General features: G+C 37.3%; 1 protein-coding gene across 4 annotated transcripts in view; it reads left to right on the top strand.

Annotated features, from left to right (window-relative positions):
• The window catches only part of Smad2 (SMAD family member 2), a 67,779-nt gene that overhangs the window by 27,680 nt on the left and 19,309 nt on the right, over nt 1–20,790 (top strand). For 3 of the 4 annotated variants that reach the window (XM_027397925.2, XM_035440048.1, XM_035440049.1), the window contains exons 3-6: nt 14,635–14,724; nt 15,692–15,885; nt 16,687–16,821; nt 20,027–20,101. In XM_027397925.2, coding sequence (XP_027253726.1) covers nt 14,635–14,724; nt 15,692–15,885; nt 16,687–16,821; nt 20,027–20,101 — 494 coding nt within the window. The remainder of the gene's footprint in view (nt 1–14,634; nt 14,725–15,691; nt 15,886–16,686; nt 16,822–20,026; nt 20,102–20,790) is intronic. The other variant, XM_035440050.1, reaches the window with a different exon arrangement.

Genomic DNA, 20,790 nt, shown 5'->3' with positions numbered 1-20,790 from the left:
ATGCCTTCCTCCAGCAACCCACAAATAGTGCCTTCCTGTACTGTGAAAGCTAACCAGCAGGAAGGAAGCTTCCTGGTCAGTGCCAGCTTGCCCTGTGACAAGTATGTTTTTTTTAATGTAGATTTGTTTGTATGGTTTGTTATTGGTCAAAAAACTGTGACTTCTTACATGTAGTTTGATGTTGTATATTTTAAAACTTTAATAGAAATAGAAAAATTAAGTATCAGTCATTTCTTAACTAAAATATCTTTAAACAGTAAGTCTTAAATTAAAATTAAGTCACCTCAGTTATGTATTGTAAAATATGGGAGGTGAGAATTGGAAAGATAATCTAAGCCATATGAATTCATGAGTTTTGTCCGTAATCTAAGACCAGTTTAAACAGTTACTTAAAATGTGATGCAAAATGTATTTAACCACATTCACTATTGCAAGTAAGTTGTTAATAAAATAAATATCTTAAGATTTTTCAAGCTTAAAGTTACAAGGTCAGTTGGTGGAGAACATGTTGGCTTAAAATATAGCAAGTGTTTACAGCTAACATACCTGTTTCATTGAGTCAGAGCAGTTTTCCCCCCTTTGCCCTTTGCGCCACTAATACTAGAGTGGGAGTAAAATTGCCCAGGAAAGCTCTGGCTTTCTGTTCCCCTGATGCCCTGATGGCAGGTGCCTCAGAGGGTTGGAAGCTGGAACGATAACAGCACCAGTCATGTGTCTTACCATGATGTGTAGTGGAGCAGACGGCACAGAGCAACTCAAATGAAACTGGACCTGGAAGTCTGGGCCAGACAACACAGTTTCAGGGAATCCTCCTGTCTCTTGAGTTTTTAAGACCAGGGAAAGGGAGAAAACTCAGTTATAAAATCAGAATAGGAATTGAGTCAGGGGGAAAAAAACAACAACTAAAGCTTCTAATATATTTTAGCTACAAAAAATAAGCAAAATCAAAACCTCTGATAGGAATGGAGTTACAAAATTAAAAGCAAGTTACCAAAGGACCTAAAATAGCAATTCCATAGTAGCCGTAGCCATTATGTATGCGTGTGTAGGAACACAGAATTTGTGTTTCCAAGCTTAAGTTGGAATAGCTTTGGTCATGTAATCACTTTTAAAGTCTTTCATTTTAAGGAAACAGTTAAGGGAACAGTGAAAGATTTCTCATGTTTTTGCAATGCTTTTTACTATAGGAAAGACTTTTTTGAAGTCCTTTTAGTTTCTTTAACTCTAAAGGAAACTTATCCAACTTGTTTTATGCCACAGTTGAACAAGCATGGTAAAACAGAAAGCTCTACTAGTTTCACTTGTGAACAAATGCAAAGTTACAGATACTAACTACAGTTGACTGTTTTTTTTTTTTTTCAAACAAAACCCAGATAATTGTTGCAGGGCAAGGTCAAGTTTATCACACATTACAGGATGTTGCTGTGACAGGAAATAAGATGACACACACTTGGGTTTAAGAAGGACTTAGGCATCATCTTGATGAGCCAAGAAAACTTTGTGCTCACAAAGTTTTATTTACTCACATAGTTTTATTTCTCAGCATAAACAGCTGAGAAATAAAACTACGTATATTTGTAGTTTGATAAAGCATGCATTTAATATGTTGTGTTCAATCATGAAACTTTCAAAAAAGAAGCATACTAAGTTTTTAGTGGTAGTTATTATGGATAGACAAGAAAAAGAAATGGCTCTATAATATTTTCCTAATGTTACATGTAAAAGTGCTTTACCCTTAGAGTGACTACAGTTAAATGTTTAAATAGGATTGAGGGTAATTTAATTCTTGCCTTCTTAATCTACCTCTTGTTCACTTTTTGTATTTTTCTGTGTCATTCCAGTTTTAGTTTATATGCTGCTGAAGTTAGTGCCATGTTTGGAGTTCTTTGAAGTCAATTTTTCTGTTAAAGGCAGTTTTGAACTGAACCTGGTTGCCTGTAGTCTTAGTGCTTACAGGCCCAAAAGGTGTTAAATTCCACTAAGTTTGGGCTATATACACAGCAAGAGCCTGTCTCAAGAAAAAGAAAAGAAACCTCAATTAAAAAAATAAAGACCAAGTTTATTGTTTTATTAGTAAGGATTCTTTTACACACAACACACATGTCCTGCCTCCAGAAGTGTGTTACTTAGAAACATGGAAGCAGTATGTGCACATGGTTGAAAGTCAGCCTAGAATATACTACTGGAAAATAGCCTTACACCTTCTTCTTTTCACCAGTTTTCCTCCCAGCGTCATTATGCTTGTTGGACGGTGTCCCTTCAGGATAGTAAGTTTCTAGTGTGGTCATTGATACTGGGTTTTTCTTTTGCATCTTCTAAACTTTCAAACATCAGGGTAATCAAAAGAACTTCGTTGAGATTGTCAACTTCTTTTCTGGATTCCTATTCAGATGCTTTTACTTGTCTGGGCAAACTAGGATAGAGAGAAGTCATCTGGAACCCAAACTAGTATTCTTTTATTCTTCTTAAATGCTGGTGTTTCCTTCAGAAGAGGTTAGTTTCCCTCCTAGTTATGCATTGTAGGGGTAAGTGTGGTTCTGTGTGGAGCACCGATGGAGAGCTCTGCATTTGCCTTTGATGGTCTGGTTTTGAGTTTGTTTACTCAGTACGCTCATGAGCCATGGAGCCTAGCAAATTTTAGTGTTTCCTTGCATGGGATAGGTGGTGTTGGTGGACTGAGTACTTTTACAGTCCAGTCTCTGGCCCATTGAAATGGTGTGATAGTTGTAAGCTATGAAGCATTGGCCATGAATAGTTTATTTGAAACATTATCACATATTCCACATTTTCACTTTCAAGTTTTTCAAAAGAACATGCATTGAATTGTAGCCATTTAATTGTATTACCCATCCTTCTTAGAAAAAGCTTTGGTAAGGCAACATTGTATTACGTATAATTTAGTTAATTTAAATTTTTAGTTTATTTGTAAAACCAATAAGATCAATGAAAGTATAAATCAAGAGTTTTAAGTAATGGTAACTTTTTTATCAGCCTTAGCATACAATTACAGTTTTTATATATTCTGTTTACAAATTGTGAAAGTGCTTGGGTTGTGGTTAAGGATCTTGTAAAATGCTTTGAAAGGCACTTGTGAGACTTGATGATTTTCAGATGCTTACCTTTATGATTTTTAGGGGTTTTAAGGGAGTCTCCTTATAATACTAACATTCAAGGCCCTTTTTGTTATATATATAATAATTCAGTTATGGAATTTTTGTTTTCATCTGTGTGTGTGTGTGTCTGCACGCCACAGCATTTGTGTGGAGATTAGAGGACAAGCTCAGGTGGCATTCTTGTCTTCCACCTTGTCTGAGACGTTTTCTTTGTTTTTCCATGTGTATACCAGGCTAGCTGTGTCACAAGTTTTCAGGTGTTTTCCTTTCTTTGCCTCCCATCTCCCTGTAGGAGCTCTGCAATTAGAGATGCTCATACTGTGTCTGGGTTTTACATGGATTCTGGGGATTCCAACTCAGGCCCTCATGTTCTTGCAACAAGTGCTTTTGCCCACTGAGCCATTGACCCAGCCCACATAGGATTTTATTTTATTTTTATCATTCACTTCATCAGAGATTTAGGACCTTTGTTCTTCTGTAAAAATTAGTGAATTATGCCCAGATTAAATAGCCCCTATAATATGAATATTAGTTGTTAACATCTGGGGTAAAAAAGCAAGATCTTTCTTGTGCCATAATTTATTGCGTTGGCTTCAGGGAGAAACTCATCCTAGCTGAAGTGGTACAGACAACCATTTTGTTTTCTTAATATCTTTAGTCTGTTTCCAGTTCTAACTGGAGCTGTTTCAGTTTGCCCACACTGTTACTATATGACTAACTGCTTTCTGGGACCAGCGAAATCATTAAGACAGCCTTTGAGAGTGGTATTTACTCTTCTTACCTCCTGTCTATAGTAAAGTACTTAGGGGCTTGTGTAGTCACCACTGACAACACAGGTAAGCACATTACCATGTAGGAAGTACAGTAGTGATGGAGTAAGACACCACTTTGGGATATCTTATGTTACTTTGTCTTCTCTGTACTTGGGCTGAAATTAAATGTCTCTTCTGTTACGTAAGTCTTGGCACTCTTTTTTTTTTTTTTTCTTCACTCATTTTGAATTTGTGATTTTTTTTGGTTGACATATCAGTTAGTTACTGATCTTGTTTTTATATTTGTGGTAGATGGTACCAGATGATCCTCGGTTTTAGTTTTTTATATGGAGTCCAGGTATCTATTGTAATTTTTTGTCTGTTTTGTCTTTTCCTTTGGTATATTTGTAATAGTTAACATTAAAATATTTCCAGCTGTTAATATCTGGGACATCTTATTAGTCTGCTAATGCTGCCTGATTATTCTTTAGATTGTCATTCACATTTTCCTGCCTCTTCATATGTCATGAAAATAAGGTGGTATCTCCCTGTCACATAAAAACATTCAAATACAGAAGAAATTATAATTGGTGCAAATGTTAATTTCATGAAAATGATCTACCAGTGTAAGGTAGAAATGTGAGAGAGGCTGATTGTATTAGATTGGGTCTGGTTGCATTTTAATTTGGTGTAGGTCTATGTTGGTTTACACCTCATCTACAAAACAGTGTTCTCCTGGGAATTTAATACAAAAACTGATAGGTTGTCATCCAATCTCTCAAACTCTAGCAAGTTTACTTCTGCCCTTTTCTACTCTTGAGTTTAGTGAGAGACTTGTGAATATCAAGAGTTTTACTGTGTTCTTTTCCTTAAGAGGGATTTCCTCCAGACTAGTGTTGGCCCTCAGCCTGTGCCTACGACCTACAGTGTCCTGGGGGGCGGGGGGGGGGCACAGAAATTCAGTTCACTTCCAAAACTTTCTCTCTTCACAATTTTACCTCATTTGGATTCCATGACTCCACATGATCTCTCCATTGTCTTTGTACAAGTTTTTTTTTTCCCCATTTTTCTTTCTTCTGTTTGTTAGAACATTGGCCAGCTGTGTCTTGCTTATATCCCACCTGCAAGTAGGAATGTAGCAATATCAAGATGGAAGTCAGACCACAGACCTGACAACAGTGGATTTGACCCATGTTCACAGTTGGAGTGTCCCAACATTTCTGTAGGGCTTGCACAAAGGATTTTTATATCAATCAATCAATCAATCAATCAAAGGAAAAGACAAAATGGACAGAAAACTACAATAGATACTTGAACTCCATATAAAAAACTAAAACAGGATCATCTGGTACCATCTACCACAAATACAAAAACAAGATCAGTAACTAATAGGTATGTCAACAGAAAAATCAAATGGTAGCCCTGGTGAGAGCCCTCCAAGTACTACTGTCCCCAACAAGCTCATGTCAGACTATATTCCCAAAAGCTATATCACAAGGTTTCTAGTCATGTCCAGACAAGTACAAATGACAAATACCTTTGGAAATTAAAAATTCTGCCTGACTTAAATCAAATTTTTGTATCACATTTAATTATACTGCACATTCCCCAGGACTGTCCAGCTGTCACTTCTACTGCCTGCCGAGTTCAGGATTAACAGGGTTGTGATATAACAAGAGGAGAGACCTTGCAGAAGTTAGACACCCTAATGCTGATTCTCTTCCCTCCACTTATTTGCCCAGAAACTAATATCTTGGGCTGCTATGCCTAGATCATTCAGACCCAACAAAGCTGGGTTCTCTTGTTCCTTTCAACATAACGTTTACTATCTTGTTATCTTTTCAGTCACTGGGATGACCTTGCGCTGTCATCACGACCTTTCTTTACTACAGTGCTATAAAGAACAGCTCTGGCTGGCCTCTCAGTTCTTTTCTTTTTTTCTTAGTTTTGCAAGTCAGGGTTTCTCAGTGTAGCTACCGTGGCCATCCCAGAATTCACTCTGCAGACCAGGCTGGCCTCAGACTCATAGAGATCCACCTGCCTCTGCCTCCCGAGAGCTAGGATTAAAGATGTGAGCCCCCACCGCCCGGCTGGCCTCTCAGTTTTTAATCTTCTCCAAGAAGTCAGGTACTAGTCTATGCACCCAAACCCCAGCAAACACACAACAAACTAAGAAGTCATTCTGAAGACCTTCAATGTGGATAGGAGAAACTGTCACAGACCCTATTCTCAAGTTATATTTGACATGGTATGCCAGTGAGTGAGGGTTTTAAGTACAGTAATGGTGAAGCTATCAAGATGGCTTGCTGCGAAGCCCAGTGACCTAAGTTTAACACCTGGGTTCTTACATGATTAATGGAAGAACCAATTCCTTCAATTTGTCCTCTGACCATCACACCTGTGCCATGACATGGTGTGCATACACAAGTACAAAGACACACTTTAAGACTGTGTTCGAGAGCGTGTATGTGTACATATACACTTGTGTTTTCAGGTATGTGGAGGACAGAAGTGACAGTGGATGTCTTAATCATTGTTCACCTTATTTTTGAGGCAGATTTCACTGAATCGTAGCTCACTAATTCAGGAAGACTTGGCCAGTCAGCAAGTGGCAGAATAACCTGTCTGCCTTTCCAACACTGGAATCCCGGGTGCTGGTGTCTAAACTCAAGTTTGTTGTACTTGAGTGGCAAGCACTTCACCAACTGAGCTGCCACCTCAGCCTTGGCTCAGTATTTATTATCAAGAGCCCCGCTTTGGGGTTGTTACAGGATGTATTATAGCAAGTGTCATTTTGAAACTCGTGAGAAACTGATCAACAGATGCTGGAATCGGACTTGAAACATATTCGGAGACACTGGTTAAATCAGTCATCTTGGCCTTTTTCTTTTAAAACTGCCCTTTAGGCTTTTACCTGTATTTGAGAGGATATAATTTCACCTAACATTGCTACGGTGGTAGAGGATGGGGGGTGGTGGTAATGGAAGGTTATTTTCGTTTATGTTGAAAAAGATTGATACTAAACAAAAATTTATAATGAAAAAGTAACTTAAAAGAGTTTTCCCAAGCCAGGCATGCTTCAATGTCTTTAAAAGCCCAGCACTTTATAGAGGCAGAGGCAGAGGCAGGTGGATCTGAGTTGGAAACAAACCTGGTTTCATAGTGAGTCCTGGCCAGCCAGAACTACATAGTGAGATATTGTCTCAAATAAATAAAAAGGCTTCCCTATTGCTTGTGTATGGTGTCTTATGGCATTTGCATTACCAGGTGTAATTAGAAGGTAGTCTGCATATTACCTAAACATTTGACCTCTATATGCAAAACCCCTTGCTATATAAGTGGGAGTTGATTTTTATTTGGTGGTGTGCTAATTTTTGAATATTTCTTGTTACATTATAAAGACATTTCAAAACCATTTATTTGTAAGGGAGTAGGTATGTGGGAATTGGAGAACAATTTACAGAAGTTAGTGCTCTCGTTTTACTGTGTGGGTACCAGAGTTTGAACTCAGGTCATGTGGCTTGACTGCAAGCTGCTTTACTCACTGAACCGTCTCTCAGGCCCATGAAAGCATTCTTTACACCCTAATTAAAGAATTTCAAAAATCTGTGCCGTGACTTTTACAAGGTTGCATTTTTTAAAGTTATCCCTGTCTTATGTGGTTATATTCCAGATTTCTCTGCATCTAATTTGAAAGATTAAAATGATGTATTTTTTATTAGGATTGTTTTCTATTTGGGATACTATTTTTTGAATTGTTTAAGACTATATGTGAAAATAAATTAGAAAGTGCATATGCTGTATTAAAATTTTTGTACTCTTTTCAGCATTAGCTATATCTATCTGTCTATTTCTTTTAAGTAAAAAGTTCATAATTTTCATGTGGCTTGAAATAGTCCTACAAACCATTTTTAGATTTGATATTAAATCATTTCAATGCCCAAGGATATTGTATGTCTGTGATAGTTTTCAAAGACAGGGAACATCTAGGAGAATTTCAATTAGCATTGTGATAACACCTACAGGTAGACATAAAAAATACCGGGGAACATTGCAGTTTTCCTTTTGGATCCTATATCTAAGAAGGGCTATGCCAAACCAAACAAGGGTACAAGTATTTATTTAAACTTGACAAGGATGTCACTAAAAGAATTATAGGCTAGAATTTGTTAGAAACAGATAAAAATTGTTGGTATCTATTCAGCTGATGTGTAATAAAAGGAAAATGCATCATAATTGAGTATAATCTATGCTATGCTAACTGTAATATTAGTATGTTACTTCCAATATTTAATCGTTGTAATTCTTCGAATTAACAGCAGAGAGAAACCTGAAGGTTAAGGTAAAAAGCATCTTAACAAAGTTCATAGTCCCATTTGTACTCCCAGTAGGTTGGAGTCTCTTTATTTGATTAAGGACATTTAAGAAAAGAGATACCATACATTTAATTACAGAAGACCTTAATTTCTGTAAGATCATTAACTAGATAAAAACACCTACTCTTGTGTTTTGGTTCATTATTTCAGTGGAGGAACTAAACAGTTCAGTGAGTTAGTGAAAAGTCCAGAAAACAAAGATGAGGGAGTGGATCACCGTTCTTTCTGTGACATAATTATTAATGAAGAAAAAAACAAATGAGTAAATTCAGCGAGGCTATCCTTTACAGATTTATTGTCTATCTGAAACCAGTACTATTTTTATAAATAGTAGCTCAAACAAATGGAAGTGTGATAATAAAATAATTCCACCAGTAAAATTAAAATACCTAGAAATATAGTTTGCTTAAAAGACATCTAAGATCTCTGCATGACATTCCAAAGCTTTGCCAAAAGAAAGCAAAGGAAGGAGAGTTGGGTTTTACTTGGCATAGTCAGGTCACATAACAGGCTACAGGAACTGAAGAGCATAGGTAACAGAGAAACAAGAACAGGCAGATTTTAGATAGTATTTGCCAGTTGGAAGAAGAGAATGAGTGGTATGGTAGACTTTGCTTTTATCTACACAAAATATGCAGAACTTACTGTGTCTCTGACCTGAAGTGTACCACAAGTCAACACTGTACACATACAGCACTAAAAATTGAGACCGGAATCCCAGCAAGGAATGCAGTGAGCTATATGGGGAGGGGGGGAGCTCTACATATTTTTTAATGGTGTTGGAGATCACTGACTGATCACATGTGGAGCAGGCAGCCTGCTGAAGATTAAACAAATAGATTATTTGTTGATTATTTATTCATTTGGGTTTTGGAGACAGGGTTTCTCTTCGTAACAGCCTTAGCTGTCCTGCAACTCACTTTGTAGACCAGTCTGACCTCAAACTCAGGTATCAGCCTGCCTCTGCTTTACTAGTACTGGATTAAAGGCATGTGTCACCTTGACCAGCTGAAGTATAATATCTAAAAGAAATGGGAGAAAGTGATTTGTCTTGCTCAAAGAGTATGCCATTTGATTCCATCCACACGAAGCAGAAATTAATGATGGAAGAACGGGACTAAACCTAGAAAAGAATCTCCATCACCTACTCCACCAGGTCTTGCTCAGAATCCTAAATTACTCAACTTCAGAGAAGGAAAACTTGCCCTTCCTTTTGAGATGGCCAACCAAGATACAACTCAGATGTTGAAACTGCCAGATGATAAATCAACAGATTAATCATGCACTCAGTAATATTAAGTTAATGGGCTTTAATACTTACAGAGTATCATTGGCATAAAAAGAACTAAAATAGATGGAAACATATTTGAGGGCTGGGGAGATGGTTTAGTGGTCTAAAGTGCTTACCACCAGACCTGAGAGACAATCTGAGCTCAGTCCTCAGGACTGACTCATGAAGGAGAGAATGACTTCCACAGAATATGCTGTGACCCTCCACATGGACATTGTTGAACATGCATGTGTGTGCATGTGCACTATAAATACATAAAGTAAAATGTAAGAAAATATTAAAAACTGTCAGAGGGTTTGCATAAAGATTCCAGGGCAGAGCAGTCCAGTAGGAGGAGAATCTTTGAAAAGTGAGCCTGGAACAGTTGGATAACTGCCTGGAAGAAAGAGCTGGACCTGTTGTTACACTATCTCACAAAATTCTAGGTTAAAACCATAAAATGTTTAAGAAAACATAAGGAGCCCATACATTTTATATTTGAGGCTTAGAAGAGAGTAGGCTCTTTCTTTAAAAGACACTGACCTCAACAGAAAGTTGCGCCCAACTGTGTTGGTGTTAAAGCAGCTCACCAGAAGGGTGTTTCAAAAAGAATAAGCCAGAGTAGGAGAGGAAACAACTGGGATTGATATGTAAAAGAAGCTTGTTTCTAATTTAAATTTTTTAAAAAGGGGGGAAAAAAGACCAATAAATGCAGAGTTGATAAGGAATTTATAATTCAGTAGTGAAATATGAGTAGCTCAGGTTTTAAATCGACAGATTTGGATATGTCACAAAAGATAACAAAGGACTAGTTGGGACAGGAAAATGCAGTATCATTAGTCACTAGAAAACAGCTCATAATGAAATACCACAATATAGTCACCAGAATAATTAAATGGACTGGAGTACATCCACTCAGAAGAGCTATTCCTTTCCAATAAAGCTGAACATGCATCTGGTTACATCTCAAGAGTTCTAGGGAGTAACCCAGCACCAGTGGGAAACTGTGTCTACAGTGGATACTTGTAGCAGCATTAGTCCTAATAGTTATAGCCTGGAGACAGGTTAGCTTTATATCCATCAGAAAACAGTGACTAAAGAAACTGGTCTGTTCAGGGAATGGAAAGCTCAGCAAACACATAAAGAATTGTGCTTCATGTTAACATAGATGAATCTCAAAGTCGTTGTGCAGCATGAGTCAGGCTGAACCCCAAGAGTGAAGTGTACAGCATATAAGTCCGTTTCTATGACATTCTGGAAGACTCTAAATTTAGGGTGAGAAGATGAGTTTAGCAGTTACCCATTGTTGGGGAATATCATTTTAAAGGTGTGTGACTTTTGTTTATGTTGCATTTGTTTAACTGTGAAGCTGTGTTACTGTGCCTTTCTAAAACACCTGGTGGTCTAATAAAGAGCTGAATGTTCAATAGCAAGGCAGGAGAAAGGACAGGTGGGACTGGCAGGCACAGAGTATAAATAGAAGGAGAAATGAGGAGAAGAAACAACATGAGGAGGACATCAGGGGTCAGCCACTGAGTCAGCCACAGAGTAAGAGTTAAGATTTTACAGAAGTAAGAGAACAGGAAAAGCCCAGAAGCACAAGATAGAAGGGTTAATTTAAGAAAAGCTGGCTAGAAACAAGCCAAGTTAAGACGGGACACCCCTAACTAAGAATAAGCATTAAAGGAAGAAGTAGGGACCCAGGCAGATCAATGATGTGGGGATAGAGGGAATAGAAGGTCCATTGGGTGTGGCTTCCAATAGACTCCTCCATGTGCTAACTGGACACCTACTCAGGTCTTCTGGAGTAGGGGTGGGAACCTTCAGGAGTGCCTGCCTGGGGGTCTTTGAGAGGAACTTAGGAGAGTTGCAAAGGATTTGTACTGGAAGGGTTCTAAGAGAAGACAGTGCCCTGTCATAATTTGTTGGGTAGGCATTAATTTGTTACTGTTCTATTCTCTATATATTCTATTCTCTAACTATATACATTATTGAGACTTCATTTTGATTTTTAGTTTTTTTTTTTATTTTACTGTTTTTGATTAGGTAGTTTGTACTAATGTATACATTCACTGATTATTTGTTTGGCCTTTGGTCTCTATCTCAGTGTTTGTAATTTTCAGTTTTAGCATTTGTTTGATTCATTTCTGTAGTCTACATTTGCTGAGATTCCTGATCTGTTCATTAATTTCATGAGCATATTCATAATAATTACTTTAAAGTTCATATCTGACCTGTTTCTGTTGCTGTTTGTGTGACTTTTAATCGTGTACTAGTTTTTCGAAACAGCATTGTACTGTTGTCCCACCCTCTGAAGAGTTTTGATTTTTGTTTTAGCGGGTATTTATTAGTTTCAGAATTGAGATTTTCCTTGTCAGTTCTTTGAGCTTTGAACCCAAGTGCTGGTATCTTCAGTCCCCATGTTCTGTCCATGTGTCAGTCAAAGATTTGGGCAGAGGTTGTAGTTTGAAGATTCCTCCCCTCTGGCTGCTTTATTTACAGTTAGACTGCAGTTTATGTGTGGGTTCCAGTTACCTTGAGTTACTGAGGCTGGGGACTGCCCTAAGTACAAAGTCTTGGAAATGCACCTCTCATCCAGTGTGGCATTTCTCACCCCCAAGATGACACCTTTCAGTTTATATGCTTCTGGTCTTTATTTTGTTTTTAAGTGCTTTATATTTGATTGGTTAAAGCTGTGATTTGAGAAAATTGACCTAATTGAAGCTCTTGAACTCTGCTGGAAGTGGAGTCTGTTCTGCGTTAGAGTGTTCTTGTGTCCATCTGCTTTTTAGCTGAGGAGGATTTGTGATGTAGTCTCCTCAGCTTTCTTGTGTGTTATGCTTAGAGAATCTTGTCTGCATCATAAAGTCTATAAATTAGGGCCATGTATCTTTTTTGTGCTTTTGTATTTAGCTATGCTAAAGTTGTTTCTTTAATAATTACACACACTCTAGTTGCCTTGTGCTTGTTGTTACAAAGTGGATCTGTTTTAGAGTGTTGTCCTGGCTGGGGTGGGTGATGTATAACCATAGCCTCCAGCCCTTGGGAGGCTGAAGCAGGGTTGTATGTTTCAAGATTGCCTGAGCTTACATATAAAACAAACAAGCAAATATTTTCCTAGCTAGAATTAATGTTTTTAAATAAGCTTTCCAGTTTGAGGGAATAGAGTAGGTAAGAGACATAAGCTGCGTGGTGGCTTGATGGTAATCAGAGGCTGAGGTAGACTAAGGTCTGCATCAATCTACATCTGGTAGTTCATGTTCTTACTCATTGCTCTTTATTCTTTGGTTTATTTCAGGCCCAGTAGAATACAGCTAAAGTGCTTTGTGCCCTAGGTTCTGGTTCTTGTCTCAATCTCAGAGGAACTTGAGTGAGAGGTTCTTCCTATCACCATGGCAGAATAGCCTCCAGTTACACTGTCACTACCCCTGTATTGTTTTCAAAGAAAGAATCAACAGTATACTATTCATTTCAGTTCAGGATCACAAGAGGAAGGTCTAAATTATTCTTTAATTTCTTGGCTTTTTCTGCTTTTCATAGTATGGTGATGTTTGTACTGTTAAAAAGTGAGACTATATAAAATTTATAATCAGGTCAGGTCAGGAAAATTTCTAAGTATGCCCTTTATTTTTTTCCCCTTTCCTTTCTGTCCCTCTGTTCTAGTCTTTCTCTCTCCCCATCTTTCTCGCTCTCTCTGTCCCCTTTCCCACCCACCTGTTCAATTCCAGTTACTGTGTACTAAAAATTAGGGGTGTCCTGCGGCTGGGTCAGTCTAGACTAGTCTCGACCTGTGGGTCGTGACCCCTTGGGACTGGGTCAAAAGACCCTTTTATAGGGGTCACCTCAGACCATAGGAAAACACAGATATTTACATAATATGATTCATAACAGTAGCAAAATTGCAGGTCTGGAGCTGCAACAAAAATAGTTTTATGGTGTGTGGGGGTCACTGCAATGTGAGGAACTGTATTGAAGGGTTGCAGCATTAGGAAAGTTGAGAACCACTTCTCAGACTGTCCCTAGCCTCAGGAGAGCCTGTGCTTTCCTGATACCCTTGTTGATCCAGTTATCTCACTAACAGTGGGCAAATGTGAAACTAATCAGTTGCTTATTTTTAAATGTTATTAGAAATGTTCCCTTTTTTCTCAGATTTTCTGACTTTGGTAATATGTGTGAAGTGGAATTGAGTCTCAAAAATTTTATTTGACTGATTTAAAAAGTAACGGCTTCATAGCTGAGAGACAAGGCCATCAAAACTCCTATCTGAAAGTTCCCTTTAAATTCTTCCCTTTGCCCATAGGCTGGTAGTTGCTTAGAGGTAGAAGTTCAGGGAAAACAGGGTGAATTATCTTTGGCGTGCCTGTGTTCTGGAAAGATGTGAAAAGAAATTTTAAGATGTGTTATACTAGAATGACTAGTTTATCTACTGTGCCCTTTATAGATGATGGCAAGAAAGCAATTAGAGCTCTCAGTAACACTGAATCTCTTTAAGTAGTACAGACAGATAATCTGGAAGTCTTCACTGTGGGTATGTCCAGTTTATTTATTTTACATACTTATTTTTGAAACAGGATCTCATAGATCAGGCTGGCCTACAATTTACTGGGTAACCTAGGCAAGCATTGAACCCCTGTTCTTCTTGCTACTACCCTCCCAAGTGCTGGGATTACAGGTGTGTGCTACCACACCCGAATGATAAATATTTATTTTCAGAGGGACTTTTTCTATATTAAAAGAACCAGTTGACAGCTATTTGTAATTGAAGTGGGTTTGTTGTTGTTGCTGTTTTTTAAACTTGTTAATTGGGTTGATAGCATAGGATGAACTCTTTGAGTAAAGGAAATTGTAAAGGACATTATAGGTATGATACCATTAGGTTAGCGAGCATTGGTGTTCACATATAAAAACATAATCATAACTTATCTGGAGTCACATGTTCCATTTTATTGGCTTCCTTCATATAGAAAATATAGTGGCCAGCAGTGACCTGTGATGGGTGAAGCCATGTATATTTTCTGGGTGAAGGAAGTATTCTGTACATTCTCCATGCTTTGCATCATGGTACTTTGAATAACCATGCTTCCATGTTCACATCAACTTTTTGTTTTTCAATTTATGCACAGCACTTGCTCTGAAATTTGGGGACTGAGTACACCAAATACGGTAGATCAGTGGGATACAACAGGCCTTTACAGCTTCTCTGAACAAACCAGGTGAATATTCTGCCCCTGTGGAACCCTAGAGACCTTGTGGGAGGGTGTGCTTTGGAAGACTTCAACGGGCTTGCTTAGTATAACTTGCCTAGGATGTTAACTTACTGTAAATAAGGCATAGCATGTAAAGTATCTGCTTGCCAGCATTAAAAATATATTAAATGTTTCAGCTGATGTTTTGATCAATGCAATTTTAGTTTAGAACCTTCAGATGATTGTGTCCCATAAAGAATATCTATATACTCATTGTAGTCCAAGATTAGACAATTTGTTATTGGCCTAATTTTAAGTAGATACGTGACTAGTTTTTCCTAAATTTCTTGTTAATCTCATCTTTATAATAGTATTTGATGAACCGCTCACATCACAATTAATCGTAGGCTAACTTATTTTTCTGTCATCTTTTTTTTTTTTAAAAATCACTTCATTCTCTTTTAAGCACATTGGTATTTGTCCATTCCATCTCACATTCATCACCATCTGCATTTCTGTGTGAGCTTCATAAATAAGCCTAAGAGACCAAAAGTCACACTTAACAAGTTACATTAGTCCAAGTAAGTTACTGTCACATCATTGTTGATATTTATAACCATTTTCATACTACTTCCTTTTTTTGACAACCAGTTGCTTCAGAATTAATGCCTTTGAAAGTTTAGCTTATTAAAAATAGACATTGATGAAGTTTTCAAGTATAACACATGACACTTTGTAGATCACTTGCCCATGAGGCTAGCCTTCCATTGGCACGTGAGTTGTTATACGCATACTGATAGGAGACAGGTGCTAGGGCCACTGCTTGCTCAATCAGATCCAAGCCAGAATGCACTATTCTTCTGGATATTACTAAAGCGTTAGTAATGGCCGTGGTTTCCTTCATTGTGCTCTTAGTGTATTAATTCGCCCCTTTTGATGATACCTAGTCTCTTCTTTTAAAAATGCCCTCCTCTTTCCCCTTGCTTCCGAATAGGTCTCTTGATGGTCGTCTTCAGGTTTCTCATCGGAAAGGGTTGCCACATGTTATATATTGCCGGTTATGGCGCTGGCCGGACCTTCACAGTCATCATGAGCTCAAGGCAATTGAAAACTGCGAATATGCTTTTAATCTGAAAAAAGATGAAGTATGTGTAAATCCTTACCACTACCAGAGAGTTGAGACACCAGGTAGGAAAACTGTAGGTGGTTTTTTGTTTTGTTTTCCTGGTTTTAAACTACAAGGCTGACTGAAGACTAGTACTCCTTGTGCCTCAGGGAAATGTTAATGTAAAATTGTAATGAACTACCTTAAGTTGAGTATATCATTTGGTAGCAGTTTTAAATGCTTTGTTCCTTTTTTTTTTTTTTTTTTTTTTAAAAAAAAAAACTTTTATGGAAAAACTATCTTGAAAAGGGACATGTCCATTTCTTGGCAGCTTACTCTTTTGGACAGCCAGGTATGTATCCAGTAAATCCCACAGACTTGCTGTCTGCTGAGAATTGTCCTTGTGTCTCTCTGGTACCTGCTTTCAGCATTCCACTCTTGACTGCTTTCAGAGGTGCTTGAATGACAACATTTTTAGAGAAGTAACTGAGTGAAGTTTATAGTAGGACTTTGGATTTAATGAGCTAAAAAAAAAAACCCTGTATTTTTAGAAAAAAATTTAAATCTGACTTTAGTTATGACTTTTCCCTCACCATTTCTAATGGGATTTTATAAATTCTTATGGTAATATAGTATTGACAGGATCACATTGTTCCCCAAATTACAAAATAAACATTGATTTGGAAACTTAAATGGTGAATTATGTAAATCAACTCCATGACAGATTGTCAGTTTCAGTTTCTTAGTGCTGTAATATCGGATAGGTGTCCCAAGACTTTGAAAAGTGAAGCTGCTCCCTTCTGTCTTGTGAGAACTTTGAGTAAAGGCCCCTCCCCTTCACCACACTTGCCACTAATGCAGATTTCTTTCTTTACCTCTTGCAGTTTTGCCTCCAGTATTAGTGCCTCGGCATACAGAGATCCTAACAGAACTGCCGCCTCTGGATGACTATACCCACTCCATTCCAGAAAACACTAATTTCCCAGCGGGAATTGAGCCACAGAGTAATTACATCCCAGGTATTTTTGCCTTAGAAATCTCTTAAAACTTAGGTAAACAGCAATCTTGTAACAAATGCCCAGTGTTAGTAATGTAGTTTCAAATTTCAGAATGTTCTTGACTCTGGACAGAAAAGTCTGATTTGTTGGGTGATGATTTTGTGCAGTGTCTACATCTACATTAAACAGTTTATTTGGATAAAAGGTTTACTTTTTATTTTTTCTTGCAATGGCTTTAAACAAAGTACTTATGAGTAGTAGGGAAAAGATCCTAGTTAGTCTGAAGTAAAGAAGTGCATAACATTAGCTTAGTGTATCCCTGGAACAAACATAACTACACATCTAAACAATCATTTTTCCATGGGTAATTTGGTAACACTTATGGTGGTTAAACATTTAGTACATATAATATTTTAGTTTTATAGATAAACAACACATTGATAAAGAGAAAATGCTTGTTTATGTTTCTCTTGGGCCTTAGTTAATTCTGCTGAAAAAATGAGTTACTTCAACTACATGGTTCTCAAATTCTACTGTAAAAACTGGGGAGTGTGTGAGGTATGTGTGCACATGTGTGAAAGGAGGGGACAACTTTGTGGGTTCAGTTGTCCCCTTCCATCTTTACATGAATGCCAGGGGTTGACTAGGTTGCCAGGCTTATGTGGCAGTCACCGTACCCATTGAGCCATTTCACTGGAGCTCAGATTGTGCTCTTGTCTCTTGTTTTATGCGGTCCAGGGATATTTTACAATCAGTACCAACTCCTATAGTTTTTTCTGTTTTCTAGCAAAAAACAACTACTTACTTTTTGTTTGTAGAAACTAATTGGGAATTACTTGTATTCTAAATTTTTAATGTCTCCCAGTCCCTGCCTGCCTGCTTCATCCATTTCCCCACCTTTTTCTGTTTTTTTTCCTATTCCAACTTTTATTTTATACAATAGAAACATGGGGAATCAAAGACTTTTATTTGGTGTATTGCATTATGAAAATGATATTTGTTCATTGAAGATAGTTTTTAAATCTTTAAGAAAAAATGAGTTTTGTTTGTTTTAATAGCTTATTTAAGTGTTGATTTTTTTTTAAAGACTAGATGTCCTGTGCCACCCTGCCTGTAGGTCCCAGGTGCTAGTATGTAGAAATTTTGTGACATTAGTAAGAGAGGATAAGATCCTAGTACAGAGTAAGGTGAGGGAAGAGAAGAATCATAAAATGAAACATTTCCTTTTGGGGGGGAATTGAGTGTCTTTTATAAACTGGCTAGCAGTGGAGTGGGAGTGTGTGTGTGTGTGTGACATGAAGTGAAGCATTTAAGTCTTATATGGCAGCTGTTGTTACTCCATAACGCTAACAAATTGTAGTGTATCAAGGTCTTCTGAGACATGCACCAGAAAATTACTTGCAACATTATTCAAAATGCTTACTCTCCTGATAATAAGAGATTTGAGCTTTTTTTCTTTATTCTCTTAATTATTTAGATGTCATTGTTTTATAAAGTAGCAAATTAGAAGTGAAATACACAAGTTGTTTTTCTCTCCAGTTCAGTGACAGCAAAACCAAAGAATTTACTTTTGTAAATTCAAAATAATTTTTTCCAAATTATATTTTTATTATTTTAAATTAATATAATATGTGTGTCAATGCGCATGTGAGTATAGGTCCCCACTGACTTCAGGTTCTTTGCAAGAATAATACCTGCTTCTAACAACTGAACCATTGCTCCAGTCCCTCAAAAGAACTTTTAACATCACTTAATGCTGATAGCTTATCAATTTATAGATAAATAATAACGGAAGATGGTAAAGAAATAGAATGAGGTGCTAAAGAGATGGCTCAGAGGTTAAGAGCACTGGCTATTCTTCCACAGGATCTGAGTTTAATTCTCAGCGACCACATCTGTAGCTCACAAACATCTGTTTTGAGATCTGGTGCTCTGTTCTGGCCTGCAGGTATATGTGCAGAACATTCATACATAAAATATAAATATATAAATAATTTTTAAAAAAATAATGGAATGAGATAAAATGTCTTAGAGTTGGACTTTTTCCATCTTAGACCTTTGAAACACTGATCCTCAGACTGGCAGAGCTCAGCTTTTTAAATTTTCTTAGTTTTAATCTTTAAAATAGTGGGTAACGATATGAATTATTATTTATTGCTTGAATCTATGAAGATACTTTGTTTTTTAAATTTCAGTATAAACATATTGATATACTGACTTCTAAATGAGAATGTGAGAGCAGTTTGTTTTTAAGACAGGCAGAATCTTATTGTGTGGTCCAGTTTGGCCTTGATCTTAATAGAGATCCTCCTGCCTTTGCCTCCCAAATGCTGACATTAGGCATCCTTCCCCTTAAATAAAGTCAAGATCTCTTTTATGTTGTGTGTCTGTATTATTTTGAGTTACTGTTAAAAATTAAAAATGATACAGGGTTAAATCTTTTGAACTTTTTCCCCTTAAAATCACAAATGATAAAATTGCATTCATGTTTTTATTATCTTTGAAATTTACTTAGTTATGCAGGTGCTTCCTGAATGTAAATATTTTATTCAGAAAATGTGTTGGAAATGATGTTAGAATCCCAATATTTTCAGCAAGTACTTTATTTTTGTTTCTGCTTCAATTATTTAGAATTGTTAAGCAGTTAGAAATCCCAGGAAGGAGCTTTTTCAGTTTGGATTCAGGGTAGGTCAGTCCTGAGTCATGCTACTGTAACCTCCCCAGTACAGTTGAGTGTAATCTGAAATCCCAGCTGTTTGTACATCAATCTTCTCCCAAGTATCCATCTGTGCGTGGTGCCCATTAGTTTAAAAAAAGAAAAAGAGAGAGAGAGAGAGAGAGAGAGAGAGAGAGAGAGAGAGAGAGAGAGAGAGAAGAGAGAGAATACTAATGTCTTTGAATCCTGTGAAGAGGCATCTTTGAAGTTAGGTTTTTGGCTGTTCCAGAATATGTACACATGAGCCAGATAGTAAATAATGTCTAAGAAAATATGCCAGGAAAGCTGGGTTTTGCTACAGGCCTGCTTTCGGGATTCACCTGCAAGATATAGATTAGGGCCTCAATTGCCAAACCAATTTTGCTTTTTATAATGACACACACACACACACACACCAATATCCAATTTTTCTTTTTATACATACTTTTTTGATTTTCTTGTTGCTTCTATTTGATAGCTGGGAGAAAAAGCTGAAATCAACTATACTTGATTTGTTCTAAACTTTTGTAGAAACACCACCACCTGGATATATCAGTGAAGATGGAGAAACAAGTGATCAACAGTTGAACCAAAGTATGGACACAGGTAAATACGAATTTCTCAGTAATAGGTCATTGAGTTGGGTTTCTTTGATATCAGAACGTATCACTAGATTTAGCTAACCACAGATCAAGAATTTTTGAGAATAAAACTTGATTTAGGGGCCTAATAAGATGACTCAGTGGTTTATGGTGTTTGCTGCTGTGGCAACTAGAGTTTGATCCTCAGAACCCACAGAATAGAAACAGAGAGTCAACTCCTATAAGGTGCCTTTTGATCACCACACATGCACACATGCACATGCCCACACAATAGTTATCCATCACAGTGTGAAAAGCATGCTATTGCTGGCACTTACGGAAGTTGAGAAATGTACCCAAGAGGCAAACCTCCCATCTGAGCTGTCCAATGGGCAACGTTGTCATGAAAATGAACATGTGCCACTCTGCACAGTTGGTAGGTGTTTCTCTTACCAGAGTAAGTGGACACTTGAAAGTACTCGATGCTTTGTTTTACCCCCCAAGTATTCTATTCAGCCCTATAGAAAATTCTGGAAGGAAAACTGCAACCCAATTTTCTTTGCTGCTTTAACTTACTAGTTACACAAGATACCTTGTTTCTGATCTAAATTTGATTAATTTCTGATAATTAGCTACTATATCCCAAAGCTTTAAGCTGTTTTTAAATAATAAACTCGGTAGCTCAGGGGAGCCAAGTAGGGTACCCTTAAAAGT

The sequence above is a fragment of the Cricetulus griseus genome, chromosome 2 (assembly GCF_003668045.3).
Source record: "Cricetulus griseus strain 17A/GY chromosome 2, alternate assembly CriGri-PICRH-1.0, whole genome shotgun sequence".
NCBI classification, from domain to species: domain Eukaryota; kingdom Metazoa; phylum Chordata; class Mammalia; order Rodentia; family Cricetidae; genus Cricetulus; species Cricetulus griseus.
Note: the sequence above shows the minus strand (reverse complement) of the source record. Positions and strands in the feature narration are given on the sequence as shown.